This window comes from Rattus norvegicus, chromosome 10 (assembly GCF_036323735.1).
Source record: "Rattus norvegicus strain BN/NHsdMcwi chromosome 10, GRCr8, whole genome shotgun sequence".
NCBI classification, from domain to species: domain Eukaryota; kingdom Metazoa; phylum Chordata; class Mammalia; order Rodentia; family Muridae; genus Rattus; species Rattus norvegicus.
The window spans coordinates 90,595,141-90,609,521 of record NC_086028.1 but is presented as its reverse complement, the minus strand read 5'-3'; the positions used below and the strand labels follow the sequence as shown (position 1 = coordinate 90,609,521).

At 46.4% G+C, this 14,381-nt stretch overlaps 1 protein-coding gene across 1 annotated transcript; it reads right to left on the bottom strand.

Annotated features, from left to right (window-relative positions):
- Positions 1 to 287: 287 nt before the first annotated feature.
- Mettl2 (methyltransferase like 2) lies at positions 288 to 14,111 on the bottom strand. The gene is made up of 9 exons (NM_001108839.1): positions 13,929 to 14,111; positions 13,666 to 13,757; positions 11,469 to 11,818; positions 10,032 to 10,081; positions 8,268 to 8,328; positions 7,557 to 7,696; positions 6,982 to 7,088; positions 3,130 to 3,195; positions 288 to 1,066 (listed from the first exon to the last, which is right to left on the bottom strand). The coding sequence occupies exons 1-9, from the start codon at positions 14,036 to 14,038 to the stop codon at positions 885 to 887; spliced, it is 1,158 nt and encodes a 385-aa protein (NP_001102309.1). The 5' UTR covers positions 14,039 to 14,111; the 3' UTR covers positions 288 to 884.
- Between the last annotated feature and the right edge of the window lie 270 nt (positions 14,112 to 14,381).

The following is a 14,381-nucleotide window of genomic DNA, read 5'->3' as shown; positions in this document are numbered from 1 at the left end:
CCTTGATCTCACTAGGATCCTACACCTCTGCTTCCTACCTACAGCGATTCCTGCTGTGAGCCATCGCACTTGGACAGGCTTGGCTTTAAATTCTTCTTTTTTTTTTTTTTTGGTTCTTTTTTTTCCGGAGCTGGGGACCGAACCCAGGGCCTTGCGCTTCCTAGGTAAGCGCTCTACCACTGAGCTAAATCCCCAACCCCTTGGCTTTAAATTCTTAACTCCCCAATAAATGTGCTAGCATACTTTCCCCCCGTTCTTTTCTTATTTTTCTTTTAAGACAGGGTTTCTCTGTGTAGCTCTCTCTGGCTGTCCTGGAACTCACTCTGGACCTGAACTCAGAAATCAACCTGTCTTTGGCTCCAGAGTGCCAGGATTAAAGGTGTGGACCACCACTATCTGGCAGGAGGATCTAAACTTCAAGGTCATTTTTTGGTCACAGAATCAATTTTCCTATATATAAAACAATAGTCATTGAAAGTTTGAGGGCTGTCAAAAAGCTCAAGGTATTTGCTGCCAAGCCTGAGTGAATTCCAGGACCAACAGGTAGGAGAGAACCGACCCCTGCAAGTTGTCCTTTGAACTCCACACTTCATCATAGCATTGCCCCACTAGACAATAATATTAATAATAAAACAAACTCGAGGAAATATGCACTAATGGGCTTCACAAATAAAAGCCATACTTTTGTTTGTTTGTTTTTGGAGACAGGGTTTCTCTGTGCAGCACTGGCTGCTCTAACTCAGAGATCTGCCAGGCTCCACCTCCTGAGTGCTGGGCCACTGCGGCTGGCCAGAAGCCATACTTGTTAATGTCAATAAAATGTCCACTACCACCAAGTCACCATTTACAGATGTCTTCTTACAAAAGCCCCAAATACGAAGAACTTATGTCGTGTGGGGAGTGGGCACATGTTGGCTGGCACTGGGCACTAGCGGCTTGCTGTATTTGCACTGAATCCAGACGCGGTACATGGTCAGCTGTTTCCCTCGATTCACCTGCAAGCGTCGATCCACCACGTTCTGCACCTTTTCCAGACCCGCAGCAGTGAAGAGTGTATCCAGCTCATCTGGTTAAAAAGAACAGATGTTTACAGACGTTCCTCTGGAGAAAGGACAGTTTGCTAATAACTGTCCATGTTAAATGGAGCCTTGAGACATGGAGGTCACTGTGCTTCTTAAGAGGCCTTATTAGCATTGGTTGCTGACAGTGACAGTTTGGTGATGAAAGGGTCCAGGTTTGGGCACCAAAGTCCCTGAGGAAGGTCTACAACAGGGAAGAGTTTTAAGAAGGTGATGCCGGGGCTGGGGATTTAGCTCAGTGGTAGAGCGCTTACCTAGGAAGCGCAAGGCCCTGGGTTCGGTCCCCAGCTCCGGAAAAAAGAACCAAAAAAAAAAAAAAAAAAAAAAAAAGGCAATGCCACCTCTCTTTAGGCCTCTCACTGGCCTGGAACTGAGTAGGTTAGGATGGCTTGTTAGTTAATCCCGGGGCCCTCGTTTCTGCTCTCCCAGGGTTTGGGTTACAAGCACAAGCTTCCATGCCCCTACTGCAGTTTTTAAAAGCCCTAAGGTCTACAGAGTTACATGTGGGTCTGGAGAGATGGCTCAGCGGTAGGAGCACTGGCTGCCCTTCCAGAGGACTCAGCTTCAATTCCCAGCACTGACAAGGTGGCTCAGAACCACCCACAACTCTAGTTCCAGGATCTCCAACATCCTCCTCTGGTCTCTGAGGGCACCAGGCACGAACATGGTACATAGACATATATGTAGGCAAACATTCAAACACATAAGGTAGAAAATAAATCTTAAGAAAAAGTTACACAGCCAGGTGGGGGTGGTGCACCCGTCTAATCTATGCACTCAAAAGACAGAGGCAGGCAGATTTCAAAGTTCATGACTGCCCTGGTCCACAGAGTTGAGTTCTAGGACAACCAGGGCTAAATGGAGAGAGACTGTCTCAAAAACTCCAAAGATAGAAATTTATATTTCAAAAAAATCAAATCAAAACAAACAAACAAAAAAAGCATAAAAACACGGGGTGGAGGAAGCCTGTGTATAACACTAGTAGTCAGCAAGAGGGAAGCAGGAGGGCTGCAAGCTCATGGTTAGCCTGGGCTACACAGATAGTTGGCTTCAAACAAAGCAACAGCTCCCACCCCAAAAGACATGTGCACAAACTGACAGATGTGTTTGCCAACACAATGTCTTACAGGACAACTTTCAATACCATGTAGCCAAAGTCTCAAAGTATATGACCTGATAAAGGGCCCCAAAATACTCCCAAAGTGCTGGTGGAGGGCGAAGCCTGTGGAGACAGGCTGCTGCAGCGGGCAAATCAGACTAGGCTGAGACTTGCAGAAAGGGCAAGTTCCCACTTTGGACAAAGCAACAAAAGTGAGAGAAAAGCAGCTGATTCAGTCAGCACGTGTGGGGGTTAGTCTGCTGCTATATACAAATGCTAAACTCTGAACCCCAAGATCTTGTTACAAGACCCATAGGCACATTCTCACGAACACCAAATGACGTTGTATGAACCCTGCTCTTCAATTTAAAGCTATTGGTTAAGTAAAAGTGATTACAGCCAATTACTGGGAGAACAGAGGTGGGCAGGCCTTCAGCCACCAGGCTTGGGGGTTGCTGGTAATGGGGCAGAGAGACAGGGACAGGGACAGGGACAAGGAGGTGAGGGAGGGAGGGAGGCGGCCTCCATGAGAGGAGATGAACGCTGAGCACGTGGACAGAAGTGCATCCTGAGGACAACGGCAGCCCAGGCTCAGTAACTTGGGAGGGCAGCTGGGAAGCAGCCAGTCTGGCATATAGAATATAGACTAGGGGTACTGTCCAGTGACTGTGAATCGTCTAAGCTGATTAAATGAATCAATACGACTATGTCTTGATTACTGGGGGTGGGGTGGTGGTGGTTCACATTAAGAATTTATAGTTATTAAATACCATTTACAACAAGAAGCATGACCCAGAGTTGTCTGGGGAAAGTGACAGCTCAGGGTGGCTCAAGGGCAGTGTGTGACAGGAGAAAGGCAGGAGGGCCAGGTGACTTAAGAAAGGGCAGGTGACTGTCTATTAGACCTGTAGACACTGCCTTTAGCACTAATACAGATCATCATTTTCATACCTTGTGTGAAGAAGTAAACTCTGGTGCCATCACCTCTCACATAGAAATTTCCAGACAGACACTGACCTGCAGTTACACAACAAAAACAGATATATATTAATACATTTGGAGCACAAAAGGATGACAGGCAGTGGTGGTGCACCCTTTAACCTTACCACTGGGAGGCCAAGCGGGTCTCTGTGAATTCAAGGCTAGCCTGATCTACAGAGAGTTTCAGAAAAACTGCATCTTGAAAAACTAAACCAAATGTGATGGTTGCATATGCTTGGCCCAGGGAGTGGCACTATGAAGTGTGGCCTTGGAGTATGTGTGTCACTGTGGACATGGACTTTAAGACCCTAACCCTAGCTGCCTGGAAGTCAGTCTTCTAGCAGCCTCCAGATGAAGATGTAGAACTCGCAGCTCCTCCTGCACTGTGCCTGCCTGGATGCTGCCATGCTCCCTCCTCAATGATAATGGACTGAACCTCTGAACCTATAAGCCAGCCCCAATTAAATGTTGTCCTTACAAGAGTTGCCTTGGTCATGGTGTCTGTCCACAGCAGTAAAACCCAAAACAACAACAATAAGGATTTATTACTTTTTGAGCTTCTGTATATAAGCTTGTGCCTGAGTGAGTTTATATGTACCATGCAGCTCATGGAGTCCTGGATGTCAGATTCCCTGGAATTGTGAGTTATGGGAAGTTGTGAACTGTCCAGTGTGGGACTCTATCTCAACCCTCCTCTCACCCCGACACCAAGCACCTTCCCTTTAACAACAGGCATTCAAAAAAAAAAATCAGATGTACATTTGGGGGACATGTGATACTTCAAAGGAACTAGCAACTTCCTACAGAGGAACAGCACTTCAGCAGAGCAGTACCATGGGAAAACAATGTCAGTATCCAGTCCTGCATGTGATTCCAGCTGAGTTCCAGGTGGCACCATCACAAACACCCGCTCAGCCTACAGATTCCGTTGGAAGAAAAACAAGAATCAGTGTAACTGACTCTTACCTAAACTGGCCCATGCTGGTTTCTCAGGTGCACAAGCACAGCCGTGAGAACTCAGACTGTTTTTCTGTGGACAGCATCTCTTCTGCTCATCCCTCCGGTCTTACAAACTGCATGTAACCCCCACATGTCCTAACAGTCCACATATAACATGTGAACTTGTATTCTGGCCATCAGGCTTAAAATGATCATCCACACGTGGCTCTCCTCACCTAGGAGTACAGAGCAGAAGCCTCTCCAAAGCAAACTGTGTGGACTGCCTTAGATTAGGCCACCCCAGCATCCAAGGTTCTGTTATACCTATTTATGCTGGCAGAGTTTCTTCCAAGACGGATAAACTAAAGACATAGTAGAGAGCTTAAAAAGGGCCATAGACATTTGTATTTTTGTTATAAATGGAGGCATCTAGCTCTTTGCTTGAACTGGCTGCAATGGGGTTGAGAAGAATTCTCTTTTCCCTTTTACTTCCTTGCGCGTTTATGGTTGGTCATTTAAACTGAACTGTTCGTTTCTGGGTGGGTCCTGGATCTTCTCCTTATCAAGTTCCTGACAGCCCCGTGATAAACACAGATATTGAGACTTCATGTGCCATGAACACTGGAAATGTCTGCTCAGCCACCTGACTTAACTTGTAGTGCTGAGAGCCCTGCACATGCCAGGAAGGAACACCACTATGCTAAACTCCCAGGCTTCAGCTAACCTAAACCATTCTTGCAGCCCAGAACAGCAGAGGCTTCGATACGTCAGGCCAGGGTTCTGCCACTGAGAGGTACCTAACCTCTTCATCTCATTTTATTAATTTTTAAAAACTTAATGCATGAATGTTCTATCTGAATGTACATCTGCATGCGGGAAGAGAACATCAGATCCCATTACAGATGGCCATATGCCGCCATGTGGTTGCTGGGAATTGAACTCAGGACCTGAGTGAGCAGCCAGTGCTCTAAACAACTGAGCCATCTCACCAGCCCCTTAACCTGCTCATTTCACTTTTCTTAAACTTCTGATAAAGCCTAGGACTCATAAAAATTGCTTCTCTTTTTATGTTTTCCCTTTAAAAATATTTATTTTCCATTAATTATTTATTCAACTTACATCCTGATTGCAGTCCCCCCTAATATTTACTTTATATGTCTTTAATATTTACTTTTTTATGTCTATGAGTGTTTTGTCCGCACGTGTCTATACAGTGTGTATGCAGTACCCTTGGAGGCCAGAACTGGGCATCAGAATCTGGGAACTGGAGTTACAGGCAGCTGTTGGCCACCATGTGGGTGCTGGGAATCAAACCTGGGTCCTTTGGACGAGCCAGTGCTCCTACTTTTAAGCCAATTCTCCAGCCCCTTTTCATGTTTTATAAAAAAAAAAAATTATTTTATTTTTGCATAAGTGCATGCCTGACTGTATGTATGGGTACCACATGCACACAGAAACTTGTGGATGTGAGAAGAGGGCATGTGACCCCCTAGAACTGCCACATGGGTGCTAGGGACCAAATCCAGGTCCCCTGAAAGAACAAGTTTTCTTAACTGCTAAACCATTTGTCCAGCCCTTTTCCTCCTTAAGAGATAATATCTAACAAACAGACAGACAACCCCTAACCTTTCCACTGCCAGCATTAAATGTCTAATCTGTTTGGTAAACTGATTATTTTCACTAAAGTGGCAAAATACCTTTGGAAAACAAATTACTTATTTGAGACAGGGTCCCGTGTAGCCCTGAGTGGCTTGCTGTGTATCTGAAGATGACCTGAACCACTACTCTCCTGCCTCTACCTTCTAAGCACTGAGGTATAGGTATACACAACTGGTTTTATATCATCTGGGGAATCAAAACCAGGGCTTTATGTATCCCAGTCGGTAGGCACTCGTGCTGGCCAGTTTGATACAAGCTATATAGACATCTGAGAGGAGGGAGCCTCAATTAAGAAAACGCCTCTGGAAAACCAGGGTCTAGGCAAGCTTGACAAGGCGGTGTGCACCTTTAATCCTTGCAATAGGAAGGCAGAGGCAGGTGGGTCTCTGAGTTTGAGGCCAACCTGGTCTACAGAGTGCGTTCCAGGACAGCCAGGGCTACACAGAGAAACCCTGACTCAAAAAAACTCCCCCAAAAATTCAGGTTCTAGGCTAGCCTTTAGGGAAGTGGCAGGTGGGGGTGGAGGGGTGGTGTCACCTGGGCTGGTTGTCCTAGGATCTATAAGGTTAGGTTGAGCAAGCCAGTAAGTAGCACTTCTTGATGGCTTATGCATCAGCTCCTGCCTCCAAGTTTCTGCCCTGCTTGAGTTCCTGTCCTGACTTCTTTCAGTGATGGGCTATGATGTGGAATTGTAAGCCAAGTAAACCTTTTCTTCCCTAAGTTGCTTTTGATCACGGTGTTTTACCACAGCAACTGTAACCCTAACCATTACAGCACTCGACCAAATGAGCTAATGAGCTACTGCACCTCAGCCCCAATCATCTTCACACACACACACGCACGCACGCGTGCACACACTTTCTACAGATAATATGGTACTGTATAGTCCTGGCTGACCTGGAATTCACTGTGTAAACCACCAGGCTTGACTTGAACTCAGAGATCAGCTTCTGCCTCCTGAGTACTGATACTAAAGTCATATGCTACCATGACTGGCCATACTTTTAAATATTTAATAATTTTTTTGATATTTTGCTTACATGTATGTATCTGTTCCTCATGCATGCCCAGTGCCTGTTTAGGCCAGAAGAGGGCATTAGATTCCTTGGAACTGGAGCTACAGACAGTTGAGACTCACCATGTGGATACTGGAAACTGAATTCTGCTTCCCTCCAAGGACAGCCAGGATTCTTAACCAATTCATCTCTTCAGACCCTCACATACCTTTTTTAAACCGAAGCTGAGCCATGTCATAGCGGCCATAGTCTCGAAGAAGCATCACCCCTCCAGGCTTCAGGAGTCTGCTTAGCTTGCTGATAGCTTTCTGCATCCTGCAGTGCAGCAGGGAATGAAGTGTAAGTCTCCTTAGGGATGGCTTTCTCTGCTCCTATAGCATAAACCCTAGGACAACCGACTTCCTAACTTCCTCACTAAAAGCCAGCCCCTGCGTCTTACATGGTGATGGACATTCCAAGTATTAAATCCAGCTCCCTTCTTGGTGCCCCAGTGATCCCTTGCCACATACTCCTGTAGCTCTCTAGGAGCCCTGATATTACAGTGCATGTATGGCCACACTCGTGACTTGTGTTGGTTTGGCTTGTGTTTTGGAGCCAAACTGGTGTACAGGCCTTCAGCAAGGGGGCACCATGGCAGAGCAAAACCAATACAATCGTCGTGTGGCTTTTTTATGTCTACTAGACACAACAAAACCCTTTGTATTTAGGGCATAACCCGAGTTTAAGGTCTTCAATTACAGCCTTATCATAGTAAAGCTATTAGTTAAGGGACTTTAAACTTACTTGTCTGGAACAATTGCGGAAAGAACAAATATAAGAACGATGACATCAAGACTGTCCTTGGGCATTGGGTAACTCTGATCTTCATCACAGAGATCATGAACAAAGGCAAAACAGCGGGAAGGATCATATTCTGAATTTGTCTGTGGAGAGAGAATTGGGTCAGAAGATGTGAACACAGGACAGGGAAAGGCTTAAATGTTTTAGATGCCAGTACTGTTACTCCCACCAGAAGGATTTACTTCTGGTCACCAGAAGGGGTAAAATTCTAGCACTTGGAAAGTGAAGGCAGGAGGATCAGGAAGGTTGGTTATATAGCAAGTTCAAGGTGACCATGAGGTGCATAAGACCACATCTCAAAAAACAACAATGTCTGCAGATGGGGCTGGAGAGAAGCCTCAGCAGTTAAGAGCTCATCTTAGCATCTTATTGTTACTGTAGGACATGAATTTGATTGCCAGCATTGACATCAGGTAGGTTATAACTGCCCCAGAGAATCCAATACCTCTGACACTTGTAAACACACACACACACACACACACACACACACACACACACACACACACACACACACACACACACACACAGAGACACACACACTCTCACCCTTAACGAGTTTGAAGAGGTCTAGGACCCCACCTGAGTTCCAGATAAGTGCTGGGTTCAGCAGTCTTGCCTGGCTCTAGAAGAGCTCACGGGAGCAGCTGCACTTACCTTGACCAGTTCAATAGCTGTGGCAGAAAAGTCACAACAGTAAACGAAGAGGTCTGGGTTACTGAAACAGGGAGAAAAAAGCAACAATTAGGAGACAAACTGTTTATGTCTGTTCTCTTTGCAGAGTAGCACAGTAAATGGCAAAGAATACCTCTCGTCCAAATAAACTGTGCCTGTTAGTCACAATACCCAGCGTTCTGGTTAGAATTCTGTACCTTTACTTACTTTAAGGTCAAGTGGAAATAGCCAATATTAAGTTTATCAAAGCATCAGGAGGAAACCCTGACACTTTTAAGCAAGTATTACATCACTAGGTGGGTTCCAGTATCTTAAATGGCACAGCCGTGGTGGTTAAGGGCTCCTACTGCACAATCAGGAGAACTCACATAATTCTTGAGAGATTCTGACACACAGAATGTGACGTACTCCAACTTCTGGCAATAACCTTAGACCTTCTGTTTCTGCAGTAGGGTCTCCTGTATCCCAGGCTGGCCTTAAATGTGTTTAAGATGCCAACTGAACCGAGGGCTTCATGAATTCTGGGAAAGTACTCCAACAACCATGTGACATCCCCAGACCAATTTTTGCTGAAAAAAATTAATTTATCTTGTGTGTCTAAGTGTATGGAGGTCAGGAGATATTTAAGGGAGTCTGTTCTCTCCTCTTACTATGTTCTGGGAACTGAACTCAAGTGCCAGGACTGCCAACAAGCACTTTTACTCCCTGGTCATCTTGCTGGTCTGGAACTCACTAGGTAGAACAGGCTGGCTCATAGATCTGCTTGCCTCTGCTGGGATTAAAGGTGTGTGTAATCTCATTTAGCCAAAGTGAATGTTTTAAATGAGGCGAACGTGTCACTAAATGTTATTAAATACTCTGGGCTAAACCACCAAGCTATTTAGATGGAACTCTGAGAAGCACTGAAGCATCTGAAACTAGAGTGTCATGCCCGTGGGTGCCTAGAAAGGAGATGTGCTGAGAGCCACACATGCAGCGTTTCTAGGCCAGGCTCCTGAACTGCAGGCACTTCCTGCATGGCAGAAGTGTGCCAGCACAGAAAGATGCAATGGTTACCGGGTTCCACAGAAAGATGCTGGGAAGGGAAGAGGCCCTCTCTCACTCCATGGGATGGACCTGAGCACAGCCAGTGGTTTTACACTCACCGTGTAGATCTCCTCACCTGAATGTTTGTTCTCTGTATCTACAATACTTCTCATAATGAACCAAAACCAGGAGGGGACTGAAGATTCTCTTGGCTTACAACACATCGGAAATGTTGGGGGCCCATGTTTGCAGCAAGAATCTGAAGTGGGTAAAGACTTGTAAGACTAAGCCTTTAACCCGTGGGGACTGATGCTAACCCCAGCGAGACAGTACTGGAAGAGAACTGAAGGACACCTGGACTTGAGGTGCTGATCACCTGGTCACAGTGGGAAAACCTCACAGTTCTGCTGCCAGTGTACTGAAGCAGGTTTTCAGAACTGGAGACAACGCCATGCAGGCCAGCTGCCCCACCTTGACCATGGGGTGGTGGCGTAAGAATTAACAACCGAACAATATCCTCACAGAGCTTACATGAGAAACAGAACACAAAGGCCTCTTAGGGACACTTCAGAGAAGGCATTATTAGTGCTGTGGCTGGTATCAACTCTAATTGTCTAACACTAGACTAAAGCTACTCCTAAATGGGTATCTGAATCCCAAATAGCTCATGCTCTGGGAGCAAACCTCCCCTCCATCCTGTAGACCTGATCGCTTACTTACTTGTTAGTTTGTAAAATCGGAAAGACTGTGTTTCCTACACCACAGCCAACCTGCAACAGAAAGGAATCAGGAGTCATTAACTCTTTCCCCTTTCTTCTTGTTTTTTCCACAACAGGGGCCAGGATGGTCTATAACTTAATGGTTTTCAAGCCTCAGCTCCCTGAGTGCCGAGACTACAGGCACTGTCATGCCCAGCTTTTGGGAGCTGTACTTGGGGAGGTATAACGACCTGACCTAAATAGGACCCATGGCCTTTCCTCATCTCTCATGGACTCTAATCAGAGACTTAGTTAAAGACAAGAACACTGGCTTTCGCTGGCTGAAGAAAGCTAGTCTAAAAAAAGGGCACAAAGCTGCTTTTACTTTCTGAGTTCTAGCAAAAAGCCCTGTAGATAAATTATTCTCCTGATGAGCTTCATTCACTACACCATGATTAGAAAGATATACTGCAAAGTCTCTGAGACCTTTATGGCCAGCATAGACGATCTGGGAGGCAAGAAGGCAGGTTCAACAAGACTAAACAGCTGGTGTTGGTGTTGGTTCAAATTTCAGGAGTCTGACCCTGAGTGGTAATGACTAATTCAATCCCATGTGTACAAGAAAGCATCCATAAATCTCTTTGAGGAATAGAGAACAAATGTAAATACATTGAAACTCTTCGTACAGTACACGTGACACCTTCTATAAAGGTTCTATAGACTGACTGAGAAAAAGAAGCTTATGATCAGGGTCAGGGGGTCTGGTTTGGTCACCAGACATTAGCCACTTCTGCTCCCAGCCTTCTGGGCAAGCATTAAGTCCTGCATTCCTTCAGGGGAACAACTCTGAGTGCTAACCTTCCAGGTTCCCCTAGGACTTATCTGTGAGAACAAGGATCTCCTTGTCTCCTACAACAGGATCAGTTGAAACGTTCACATAGTAACACTGCTAAATATAGTGCTTTCTGCAGCACAAAAACTGTAAACGTTTACGGAGTGCCATTGGCAGACATACTTCTTAGCCATTTTATATACATTACCTAAAGTTCCTTACAGTTAGACCAAGTACTCCCTGTGCTCTAGGAGGGACATGAGCTCATGCAGCATCTCACAGGAGGTAACAGGGATTAGCTAGGTGGTAAAGCGCTCCTCTAACCCGTGTGAGGCCTTGGGTTCAATTTCCAGCATTGCCCCCACTCATGGCACTGGACTTAATTCCAAGTTTTACTAGCTTTAGAATTAGCTTCCAGTGAAGTTAGTAGTCCCTTATAAACGAATTTCCCTAATAGGACCTGCCTAGGTATTGTCCCAATTCAAAAGAAGAATGGTGACGATTCCTCAATGGTAGGATGCTAAAATCTAGTCAAATTGATCAGACAGAAGACACTCTGGGTCAGCCTTGCTAGTCTGAGTGTAAAATGTGACATCTTCACTAACTCCATTAGGAAAATAAAGTTACCTCAAGTATTCGGTAGGTAGCAGAGGAGCCAGGAAAGTCGTCAGCACAAATTTCCAGGTGGGTGAGCTTCTGAGTCACCGGCTCTTCCACGGGAGGCACCCGAGTTTCACATCCATGGCTGGTACAAGGACGCTTGTGTTGTTCTGCTGCCAAGCCAGGTCCATCCTCACTGCTTCTAGGTTTGGAGACTTCATTCTTCTGTTTCTCCAAGTGCAAATTCACTAGGTGATCGTGGCTAGGTGCCAGTTCAGGGAACTCAGTAAAAAGCCAGTGTCTGTCCTTGAAAAACCCATTTTCGTGAACTTTGTAGAAGTCATCCCAGTATTTATGGGCATTGACTTCATAATCAGCTGTAAACATTTGAGAAAGAATTTTAAGAGTCGGTCTCAAATATTTTATTTATATCTAATGTCAAGTGTCTTGCATCACCAAACATCATTTTATTCCAGAAGTATGCTTGAGGGCAGTCAGGGTCTGAGAACTGGGCACCTTCACAGGCAATCGCCTTCTATCCATCTTACGTTTACGTCACCCACTTTTCATCCCCAGGGAGCCTAGCCTCTGCCATCAGACAGGGAGTTAGCTACCCATCATTTTCCTGACACAGCTCTGGATGGCCTTCGACTACGGGGGAATTATGAAATTAAGCAAACCCCAAGCACTGCACACAAGTCTAATTATTCTTAGTTTCAAGGTTCTATTTGCCAGGGACAGGCAGGTTCGTTGGTGTCTGTGGTAATTATTTTCCCTTGTAAGTTTTTTTTTTAATTTACAAGTTAAATGTCTCAGGCTCTTTGGATATCTGTGTAAATCCAGTGACTGTCACTCATGCATCTCTTCGGAAGGCACGTTCCTGCTTCTTTAGAACGTGGGGGCCAGGCACAAAGTCAAGATTAGTAATGAATGCTAAGATAAATAACTAGAATATGAGGAAAACCAGACAGTGAGAAAACTCTTCTTCCCGAAGCAAGAAGAGTTTCGGCTAATCAGGAGACTGATAGGGGCTCTTTCTCCGTTTGCTGACACGAAGACCTGGACCAGACCTGATGGAAGAATGAAGACCCAAGCAATGGGAGCCCACCACTGATTGCTTACCTCCAGGCAAAGCGCTTAAGGCCCTGTGGTTCAAGCTTAATTTTTTTGGAGACTACATCACCCTATGCTGCCCAGGACAGCCTCCAACTCAGTGGTCCTTCTGTCTCAGCCTCCCACATAGCTGAGTCTATACACCACTGCACTTGGCTAACTGGTTCTTTAACTGTAGAAAGAGGATATTGGGCTACATGACTTTGAAAATCCCTCTGAACACTATGATGCTTTATCTGGTCTGCATTTAACAATGCAGGTAGGAGGCCTACTTCGCAACTGGAATATATACACATGCTTATATATATTTTTTGAGACAAGCTCTCACGCAGCCAAGGCTGGATTGGAACTCTATGTAGCGAAGATGACTTTGACACACTCCCCAAGAGATTACACCCCCTCCATCCTAGGAGTTCCATACCTGGCCAGGACTGTGACCTCAGTACTATGCAGAAACTTTATCAATGCTTATTAGCCATCTCCCAGTCCCCTGGTGCCTATTATCTTAAAGTTCTAGTTTTACATTCAAATGTCTCTTAGAAACAGGGCTAACCAGTTCTAGTTTTAGTCTTTAGAGTACTTTATAAAGAAATTATTCTTGTCTTTAGGAAGGACCTCTTCTTCTTTGAGCAGACTCATCTCCACTCTGCTGCGCCTGATCTTTTTTTGGTAGAAGATCCAGATCTCCAAACCCATCACCCCAGGAAAAGATACATGGTCCAATCATCCTCTCCTCCAACAGTAGGTAGGATCTGACCACATCATTCTAGCTCTAATGGAAACTCTCCAGCAGAACACAGACTGACGAAGCTACCCTACGATAGATGATCGAACGACTTTACGGTTGCCACGGGCCAGCTACATTCACATGACACTAGTCAATACGAACTAAAAATGTAGAACTAGAGAATACAAAAACTCAACCCCAACTTCCTTCAAAATTTTGTTAGAAGGCAGCCAGCCCCTTTGCCTCCTAGCTCGTCCCCTCCCCGACCCGTTCTATGCCGGAGTTCTTCATCAGGTCAGTAACAAATGATCCTGGTGCCCGCATTTCTACTGCCTTCTCGTGGAGGCGCGTCCCGCACTGCCGGCTGTGGACAAATCAGCGCACCTTGCTTCTCCGGGCACACCAGCTGGGAACTGTTCTCCTGCACTTTCCTCTCCGCCGCCGCGGCCTGCTCCTCTGACCACTTCACGTTGTCCCTGTGAAAACCAAACGGGCAGCTTAAGGTCCACAGGTCCCCGCCGCGGGCAGGGTGAGTCGCGGAGCCGCGAACGTCCGTCCTCGGGAGGCGAACGCTTCAGCTACCGCCGCGGGAGGAGGGCAGGGCTTTTCTCCAAGTGCTCCGGGGTGGCGAGGTGCAGGGTAGTTACCAGGCATTGTGGTGGAAGACGCGCGCCGGGTCGCTCAAGAACCGGTTCCCGAACTGCGGTCTTTTCCTGTCCTCAGTCTCCGGCACGCCTTCAGACAAGGAGGCCGCCATGACACCGGAGACGGAAACGCCTCCTTTTCCTTAACGCGAGGACTTCCTGTGGGCCACACCCCTTTCGGAGGTAGTGGCGTCTGGGCGGGAAAACGGGAGGCGGGGCGGGCGGGGCGGGGCGGGGCGGGGCGGGGCGAACTCTAAGTGACTAGGGAGCGAATTGAGCAAAAGTCGCTTCTCTGAGGAGGTGCTGCAGGGCGTGCTGCCGGGGAGGAAGTAGGAGACTGTCTCCTCCTGTTCCGCTTCGGTGCTGGAACCCCAGCAAACTCCCCAGGTTCCCTCCAGGAAAAGCTTTGACAAGCGGACTGTGAAGAGACGTGGGTACCACACCACAGTCGGCGGT

Coding starts and splice junctions, on each gene's coding strand:
- Mettl2 (NM_001108839.1), bottom strand. CDS start 14,038: ATGGCGGCCTCCTTGTCTGAAGGCGTGCCGGAGACTGAGGACAGGAAA. Junction 13,758..13,928: donor GTCTTCCACCACAATGCCTG/GTAACTACCCTG, acceptor TGGTTTTCACAG/GGACAACGTGAAGTGGTCAG. Junction 10,082..11,468: donor CTACCTACCGAATACTTGAG/GTAACTTTATTT, acceptor TTTCTGTTGCAG/GTTGGCTGTGGTGTAGGAAA.